At 34.9% G+C, this 10,299-nt stretch overlaps 1 protein-coding gene across 1 annotated transcript; it reads left to right on the top strand.

Moving 5' to 3' along the window:
- The first annotated feature begins 958 nt into the window (after nucleotides 1-958).
- LOC113232541 (hemolymph lipopolysaccharide-binding protein-like) lies at nucleotides 959-10,299 on the top strand. Its single transcript, XM_026467306.1, has 5 exons — nucleotides 959-1,057; nucleotides 7,246-7,377; nucleotides 7,460-7,645; nucleotides 8,000-8,260; nucleotides 10,043-10,299. Exons 2-5 carry the CDS (start codon nucleotides 7,290-7,292, stop codon nucleotides 10,246-10,248), a joined length of 741 nt encoding a protein of 246 aa, XP_026323091.1. The 5' UTR covers nucleotides 959-1,057; nucleotides 7,246-7,289; the 3' UTR covers nucleotides 10,249-10,299.

Genomic DNA, 10,299 nt, shown 5'->3' with positions numbered 1-10,299 from the left:
TGCTGTGGAATAATGTTTACCACAGACACACAACCATGACATTAAAAACGAAAATGGCGGTTCGAGCTCAAGTAGGTCTAACGAGACCTAATGTTGTTATGCGTAGGACGCTAACTAACCACTTCTACTGTATTTGTTGTTCTGTGGTATTCGCGAACGTATTTCAGCGTTTGTGCGACATGCAGTGGTAGCAAATAGTGGATATGCTTTGCGTCCTGATAGTGCGTTCTAACAGAGACTCTGTAACGTAGTTTATTGTAACGAGATTTACAGTCGTATCAACCATGGCACAAGTCGTAAAGCAATATGGTTTCCAACTGTAAATGTCTTAGTTTCAGTGTAAGCAAATTATATATTTAAAAAAAAATTCGAACGAAATTTTAAGAAAGTTGCATGTAGCAAGCATTTTTAACAGATTCTACGTAGAAATTTCTTTTGAACAGATTCGAGGGCTTCATTATATTTATTGTATATGGGATTCCAAATAGGTAGAACATACTCAAGTTGAGAGCGCATTAGTGACGTGTATTCTACACGTAAACTTTAAGATCGTCGGCGTATAAAAAAAATGGCAAAATTTTAAACACAAATGAATATCGTTTATAAGCAAGATAAACAACAAGGGACCGATTACCGAGCCCTGCGGTACTTATATAAATCATTACTTTATGTATTTTCATTAATTTCATATTCGGTATAATACATACAAACGTTTAAACGTTCCATTTGTTGCTGTTATTATTACAGTAACAAACATGATTTTTATGCGACAATAATATTTTTAGGTGTGAAACAGTAATGTCACAAAAACTGTGATGAAGTGAATTCATAATAGGCAAAAATGAGCACCACAGATTTGAGGCAATTAAGTTGTTTTTGAATTTTTTTTAAGTCTTAAAGACCGTAATAGTTCTGATTTTCTTTTCAGATACCAGCGAATTTCGACGTGATGATGATGATGACTATGATGATGAACAATTCGGAACACATTATGAGTATTATTATCAACAAGTACCAGCTAATTGGCGAGAGGCAAGACTGAGATGTCATCTGAACGGTAGATCATTTCTCTAATTACGTTTTAATTATGACAGTAAAAAAATACTTTTTAATTATTTTTAATAAACAAACGATGTTACTCCGTTTTGTAATAATGTCAAAAGATCTGAAGGAAATAAGATTGAAAAAGATGCCACAAGACTAATGAATCTGACGTGCTTTAGTTGGTCAAAGTATTGATTTATAAATGAATGATGTCGGTTTTTGACTTAACACATGTTAATCTGTCGATCCCAGATACATAATATAATTTTTCAACAATGTGATAGGCAGTAACGCCGCTTATCTTACCATAACATACCATACTCCTTTTGCTTGTTTTATTTGTTTATTTTATTTTATCCATCTTTTTACATAACGCATGGAGGCAAAGTTCCAAAACTTTTTACATTAGTATTTTAATGGGTTATATTTCGGGAAGTGTGCGTAGGTTTTTTTTATGATATTAAGTGACGCGACAAACAAATGCGCCTGGTGGTAAGTAACTCGCCTACCTATAACAATTAAGTGCCATTTAGAGTTTTAAATTGCAAAGACCTATGCGTCCACTACCTGCCCTGAGGCATTATGTTGGTAAGTCTATGCCTGTACTGCTTAAACCTGCGCAGAGGTAGCGATACGTAATTGCGAAATAATTGCGTTCGTTATTGCTAAAGCTGTAGTAATGAAATTAATGTATAAGATATTTTAAGGATTCACTCTATAAATCATACACTTTAGAAACTCAATTACTTGTATTTTCCTCGATAGATAAAAAATCTGAAGTTGTCTCTAAAAACCAAAATAAATCTTAGTACGGCGTAAATAATTCACGGAAAGTTCTGACGAACCTTTTTAAAAAATAACAAAACGACATGTTGTGTATTACGTAAACAATTTTCCTTGTTTCAAATGTGTATTTGTTTTAAATACGAAGGAAACACCTAAATTCGCACGTAGTCCGCCCATACTAGCCAGAGCCGCCATGCTTCCCTCCTGTCCGCCCGCTTTAGTTCTGATTCGGACGGGGAGGTTGTGTCGCTTGGTATGCACGGCTCTCAAACATGTGCCTCATGCATACATACACGGAACGCATAGAATACTTAAAATCAATAAGCGATAGAAGCTCGGTGCCGTCTTAACGGCACAAATAGATGTGGTGGCAGTGTTTCCCTGGACACTCATTTTCACAAGGACTTCAATTTTTATACTAAGTATTACGCCACGTAACTTGCGCTTGTAAGAGAACATATGCCCAAACAAGCTTATGATATATTTATTATCTTTATTAAATATTTCTTCGATATTTTTATTATTTAAGTATACTAGTTTTTATATTTTTTCATCGTCTGTAGTGTCGTTTGCGGTACACAAATACGATCGAGAACACATCCAGCCGTGTTGTAAATCCATGACCAGTCGTTTGAATTTGACACTAAGGCAGTTTCCGATTGGGGCATTGCCAATCTTGTCAAAGTCAATGCTAACAAAACACAGGCACGTCTATTCTCCACAAAACGGAGTCCTTTGACCTAACTCCGACTTTTCGCGGTATATCCATACCGATAGCTATCCACCTCCATCTACTTGGAATGAATCTGTCGTCTAATATGAACTTCGGTAGATACATAGAATCCATGGCCAAAAATGCAGGCAGGAAGCTTTGCATCCTATCCATGGTGAGGCGTTACTTTACACCGGGACAGTTGTTATAGCTGTACCAAGCACAAGTGTATGGAATATTGCTACTACCTATAGAATGTTTCTGCTAAATACCAGCTGGCTACGGTGCATTCAATTGACAGGCGTGGTAAGAGGCTTATGCACCCATGGGAAGCACTGCACCTTTGTATCTACTAAATCTGAGTCACCACTCCGAATTAGTAAAGGCAAAGCTGCAATGCCTTGAATACCGCCGTAAAGTTGCATGTTTATCGGTATTGTACAGGATATATTTGGAGAGTGGGCAACGGAATTGCATAATTTAATTCCACCTTCCCCTTTCCGTCACCGGGGGACTAGATGTAAGGCTTGAGTGCCACCCCTACGTTGGGGATATTCGAAGGATTCGCACGAAGCACGAAGGATTCCACATTTATATGGCGGACGGCTATGCAGTGGAATTCCCTGCCTACAGACTTGTTCCCTGAACGTTATAACTTGGGGCTTTTCTAGACAAGAGTAAATAGGCATTGTTTAGGTGTGCATGCTCTATTGTCCACCCCATTGTCACTTTCCATCAGGTAAGATGGAGGTCAAATGTGCAATGTGAAAGTGAAAATAATATGAGGCATAACTTAAATAGAACATTACACAGCTTGACATTTCATTATAGTAAATTTCATTTTATAGATACTAATAATTGTATTAGTAAATTTTTTATTTGACTAAACTTTACTAGTTGTTTTAGGGGACAGCAGAATTGCTATCATATTATATTAATAGTACAGCCAAATCGTTGGCTATCAGACCGGCTGCTTCTATTGAGCAGTCCATTGACGTAGGTCAGGGACGAACAAGTTTAATGACATTAATCAGTCTGTTGAAAATAACTCAATTTCCAATTATTTAAATTAATTAATAAGGCAACGAAGATATACTGTTGCAACGCAGTAACAGTAAACAACCAACCTAAAATACATAAAAATTAACTAAATTGTATATTAAACCTTGTGCACCAAAATATTCAAGACACGAAAGGCAAAGAGTTAGAAATATAATTATTTATTAACTGTAATAATATTGATATCTTTGTATTGCTGAGCACCACTTTTTATCTAAACATCAGTTCATGTTTAGCTTCAACAATCACTAGGTGGCTAGTTCGTTCAATAGAGAAAAAGCTATTCATGGTGCCTCTTTAATACGTAATAAAAATAATTTAAAATTTAAAGATCATACAGATATTGTAAGTCTATTTATTGAGCGCACTATAGAGATATCCTGCATATACCTTGAACGACTTGTTATATTAAGCGTGATATACCCCCATGTTCATTTTACGAATTATTTTGAAAGAAGAAGAAATTTGAAAAAAGACTAGACGAACTTTTAGACAAATTAAATAACCTAAATAAATATATTGCTAGTAGTAGGCTCGTACAATTTTTTGAGTGTTATAATCTTGTGAATCCTTTTTTGGTGCCAACTGGAATAACTTCTGCTACAGCTACTTGTTTAGACAACATATTTACGTACGGTGTTCGTAATAAATCTATTATGAATAAATTAACGTCAGATAATTGTGGTTAATTGGCCACTTTTAATATGACGGTTGTAAAAGGTCAAAAGCGGACATAACATGTGTTCCAATAAATAAGGGTCGACTTAAAGCTTATAGCAACAATGTAATGGTTAAACTACCCGACATTCCGCACTGTGACGATCCCAATGAATTATATAATTCAGTTTTTGAAGTGAAAACTGAACGTGTTAATATTTTTAAGTCTTAAATCATAACCATTAATAATTCATTGAAATTTAGTGCTTAGACGAGCGTGGGCATTCATAAAAGTAGATAAAGGCTATATGAACTTTACTATGAAAGGACCTATAACGCTAGTGACAGTTTTAAGGATTTTGTTGAAAGTACTCGAAAATGTTCAAGCGTGTTTATGTTGCCGCTAAAGCAATGATTATAAACAATAAAATTAAAAACAGTGCAGATGTCGTAACCGCTCACGCGATGCGTTCCTCCTACCGCAAAATGGCGGCTATCTGGTTTCGCAAATTAGAAAAGCATTTAGTTTAAATACAAGTTTTTATAAATAAAAATTATTATTCTGCATTGCTAAATAAATACCCTCCGTACTACCAACAAAAACATCTCAAATAAAATGCAGTAATACACCGCAAATCCTGCACTTAAAAAGTACTAATGAAATTTTTGGTGTACTTGGATAAATATGATAATATTCCGTTTGAGTGTTTCTAACGTTTATCATGAAATTACTCCTTAAAGTATAGTTTATAAACATTTATATTCAGGGTAAACTTAAAAAACGCTACTTACGGTATGTTTTCAATAAATAAACACCGAAATCACCAGCCCAAACAATAACACACACGATTGTCGTGACGTATTTTTGAAGTTGTTTATTTTTTTTAAATGACAGACCCGTGCATTAAAAACTTTATGGTTTGCTAGAGTAGTTACGGAAATAGCAATTAATATTAGTTCCTTTACCTGTTATAACTTCGATATCCGATAAATCGATATAAAATCATCACCGGAACCTCTAGGTGTGGTATGCGTCTACGGCTGCATGTATCGCGTGAGCGGGTAAGGAATCGGTTGGAATATTATAAACAGCAAAACTGGAAGAGTTAAACCTCGTTATTTAGATTTTCAACTGACATTTGATGACAAAATTGTAAATACGGATGCAGAAGTTGCTAATATTATGTATGAAAAATTTTCTACTAAGTCGTTAAATTCGTCTTCCACTACCGCTAAATCTTTCCTAAAAGATATTGGAGTTAGTCTTACTAATTTAAAGTTCCGTCACGTACTTCCAAACGACTTTGTTAAGGCACTTAAATCGATAGACATTAAAATACTGCTGATCTTGATAGTCTTTCTGTCACAGTAAATAGTTCCGTAGGTGATTGTATATTATCTTACTTAGCTTGCGTTTCTAACAAATGCGTTGACGATGGTATGTTTCCTGACCTCATGAAGCAAAGTAAAGCTATCCCATTTTTTAAATGGGATAGCTCTGGTTGTAATTCCGACCCCACCAATTTCAGACCTATTTCAATACCAACTCTCAGTAAAATATTTGATAAAATATTCTAAATCAGATGTGTGCACATTTCTTCATTGATAATTAAATGTCTCCTAAACAATTTGGTTTCACTCGGGGCCGCTCTACAACCGATGCTGGTGTGGAATTGATAAAACATGCAATTGGTGCATGCGAGGACTCATATGAAGCTATTGGTGTATTGTGGGACCGTTCCAAAGCTTTTGATTGTGTGCACCATGATAATCTGGTCAGGAAACTTCGTCATTGTGGTATGGTGGGCCATGATCTCGCCCTTCTTAATTTATATTTGGGTGGGAGGCTACAGAGGGTCGATGTCAACGGTATGAGATCATCAGGGTCTGCAATTACCATGGGCGTCCCTCAAGGTTCGATTCTAGGTCGATTTTTGTTTTTAGTTTGTATGAATGACTTACCTAGAATCGTGGAGATTATGAATATGAAGATTATAGAACGTGAGATAATATTGTTTTCTGATGATACTTCCTTATTATTTATTGTTAAAAGGTTGTTCCTATGACGATGTGAACAATGCCATATTTAAAGTAGTAAATTGGTTTGCAGTTAATAACTTGCTCCTTAGTAAAAAAAATACAAATTGAGTGAAATACTTTACCCAATGTTAGACAGACGAACACAAACATTACAGTTAAAAACGAAAAATTGAACGTTGTGGATACAGTTGTATTTCTACGTATAACTTTAGATGCTAAATGGCAATGGGGTCCACGTATAAATATTTTATCAAAATTGCTCAGCTCTGCAGTGTACGCGATAAAAAAAATTTTCAGACGTCGAAATAGCTAGATTGCTTTTAGCATTTTGCTTTGGGGTTATGCCGCCGATACTAAAAAATCTTTGTCCTGAAGAAACGTGCGGTTAGGACTATTTCCAATCTAGGGCTCAGGGTGTCTTTGAGAGTAAGTTTAAAGGGATTAAAATTCTTACATTAACGTCACAGTACATTTATGAAAATGTTATTTGTCTTAAGAAAATATTAATTTTTTTATGAAAAATAGTGACATATTTATTAATACGAGGAATAAAAATAAACTAGCTGTTCTTGACAGTCGTCGTCATAAAGCCAGTTGGTATATTTATAAAGAGCAACTTCTACACTTTCTTGCTCATTCTTTTCAGGGGAATCTGCCTTACGAATGAGCAGTAGAGTTTTAATCAGTATGCCGATTCCAAATGTAATTTGCTTATCCCGAACTCTGGCAGAATTGTACTTAGTGGCACAGAAGCCAAAACAACAAAAAAATAATTTGCTTATCTATGAAATAAAGATTATTTAATTTTGACTTATATTTTGTAAAAAAGGAACAATTATGAAGTTTATTTATCTTTCTCATCTTCTTTCACACAATGATGTGCATTTAGAACTTCTCCTTTAAGTTGACATTTTTGTCATTGTATTGTATTTCTGTTATTTTTACAGGATCAAAGCTAGCGTCTCCTCTGAATTCAAGATTCGTGAAAAACATGAAAAATTTGGCAAAGACTAGTGTTCATGGAGTTTTTACGGGTATTCACTCTACATTTTCCAGAGGCGACTATTTTTCCGTGGAAGGTACAATTTAGCTCAAAAGTATGTTTCGGAGTCATTTTATACAAGCAACTTTATACTGTAATTTGGTTATTATGTCGTTTAGGTGTTCCTCTTGCTAAGATTACTCACGTCTGGAGCAAAGGCGAGCCCGACAATGATCAGGATCGAGAAGGTTGCATAGTAATGTCTGCTGATGGCACTTTTGCTGACAAGAATTGTTCAGGGACTTTCCCGTACATATGTTATAAGAAATTCTCAAAAAGAACTGTATGCGGCACTTCGGATCTATGTAAGTTAATTTTCTCCAATAAAATAGATCGACTATAATGTGACAAATCTAATTAATAATAATTTAGTTTAATTAAATTAATATTAATTTAGTTCAACTTCAAAAGAATATTCAAAAAGTATGGCATTACTAAATATCGGATCACCTGTGTATATTTAATTTTTATACTCTTACCAATATTTTAGAAACAAATCTACTTACAATTTATATATCCTATCTAGGGTAACGTAATGTCGGTGCTAGTAATGTAATTTCATTTTCTACAATTTTGGAATGATGTTACAAGGAATCATCTTCTTCAGTTTAATATACTTTATTAGGTTCTTAGGTTTTAATGATTTTCTGTGATTGCAGCCTACATTCTGGATAATAGAACCGGCAGTTGTTACAAGTTCCATCAGTTCCCTCGTACCTGGTCTCGAGCTTACATGACCTGTGCTGCCGAAAACGCATATCTTGCAGTCATCAACTCTGAAACCGAAGGAAAGGCGTTGGGTGAATTGTTCTTGAAAAAGGGAAAACCTTTACCATATTCTGGTGAATACTACTGGGATACCGCCCATATTGGATTCCATGATTGGGGCGAACATGGCGGACAATGGATTACTGTTCATGGTATGATATACTACTCTATGATGTACAATAAACTAATAGTTATCAACATACAGAGTCAATCCAGTATTACAAAAAATTCTCGTCTTTGTTATTTTGTGTCACAACGTGATTAATTGCCTTTACACAGAAACCCTACCTAGCTACTAGAACCCTTGGAGCTTTCTTTATTTGCGAGTTGAGTTCTTTTCATATTACTGTTACAATTGATTTAATTTTTAGATAAGAAAATATTGCCCACATATTGTATTACTACCTATGCCAAACGCCACTTCATACATGTACTATGGCACTGGAACTCCTGGATTTGAAATTGTATATATTTTACCTTGTTTGCCCAATTTTATTTTTAACTGAGCATATTTATTATAACTTTATTAATATAAGATCCAATACAAAGAAAAATTCCTTCGATCTAACAAGACTCGAACCTGCTTCTGTGGCAGACTATGACAGCTACAGATTGAATTAGCAGAGCTTATGAATATCTTTAATTGTATGTTATCGATCTTTTGGATAGAGCTTTGTTTTGGCTTTTTATCCATGAAGCTTCTCACTCAGCCCGTGCCTTTACAACCACCAAAGTCTGATGTGAGATGTAATAATAATAATAATCTAAAATAATAATAATAAAATAATAAAAGAGATCGCTATAACAATAATAATTTATTCAGTACAACAACAGTAATACCATAGATGACAAAAATACATACAATTTATGGTTGTACCTACATAAACTGACAGAAAAACAGTGGACAGGCCATCAATCAGTTCACAAGCTATAGTTATGTGTCTTCGTAGTTTTCGGGAGTTGGGGATCTTCTTTATTTCAACGACGCAGAAACGTAGGTTTGAGGAACATCTGCTGTTTTATTGTGTTTACAACTTACAACTGAAAATACAACAAGGTATGCCGTACCTCAAGCGATTCTGCTCAAGCTTGTGTTCTGGTTCCTGGTTAAGTATGAACTGCCGCATTGGCACCGGTGTGTGACACTTTATACCAGCCCGTGAGGGTGGGATCGCGTCATTAAGTAGACCCTTGAGAATGTTCTGGAGTCTCGCTTGTCGCGAGGACGCTATTTAAGATAAGTTGCTTTCTGCTACGTTTCAGTTATCACCAGGATGCCATTAAGATAGAGATGCTGTCCAGGAATGTGCTTTGTATTGATGCAAAAACTATTATCTTATGGTTATTTATTGCGTCCCAAGATAACGCTGCCATTATCGAGTTCTGGTATGCATCAGATGTTAGATTCGTATGATGTAATGGTGCAATTAGAGTTCCTTATTGATTATGGGTCTTGGCGCTGTTGGTGGTCATTCCTTAGCTCTTTATTAATTGTAATATTGATTTTAATTGAATATGTAATGATATTCATTTGTTACATTACTCTACTAGTTTGTTGTAATATTTATTTTTATTTTATGTATTTGGAAAACATACAGCACCATGTAATACATTTCATTATTAGCACATATCAAGGAAACTCTAGCCAAATAAAACAGATTCCCTAATGTTTAAAACAAGTTGGGTTGTATATTATACAAATTCATACGTTGCTGTAACCAGGCAACAACTAACATGACAATTACCACCAGCAACAAAAAAAATCACTTTTAATTATAATTTAAATTTATTGAATTAACTACCTTGATATTCAATTAGGTATGTTATGTGAAAGTACTCCACTAGTTTCTTATAATTATTAATACAAAGATCGAACACTGAGAAAATTCCATCGATCGATTAATTATGTTAATAAAATTAAGTACATTTTTCAGGTGACAACCTTAAAGATGCTGGCTACGACAAGTTCAACCCTGGAGAGCCAAACAACTACAGTATCTATTTCATGAATAGCATTATGTACGAGTTTTGCGGCGGGATAACTAAAGTAGGTACCCTGGACGACATGTGGTGTGAACGCAGAGCGCAATTCATTTGTGAAATGCAACCTGAGGACTTCTTGTCTTCTGATGAGGATTGATTATTGCTTTTTCACTCAGGGTTGGACCCCACTTGTTAGCATGCTTCTGTG

The sequence above is a fragment of the Hyposmocoma kahamanoa genome, unplaced genomic scaffold, assembly GCF_003589595.1.
Source record: "Hyposmocoma kahamanoa isolate Upper Pololo Valley unplaced genomic scaffold, ASM358959v1 76, whole genome shotgun sequence".
In the NCBI taxonomy this organism is placed as follows: Eukaryota; Metazoa; Arthropoda; class Insecta; order Lepidoptera; family Cosmopterigidae; genus Hyposmocoma; species Hyposmocoma kahamanoa.
This window is presented reverse-complemented; position numbering and strand designations above follow the sequence as displayed.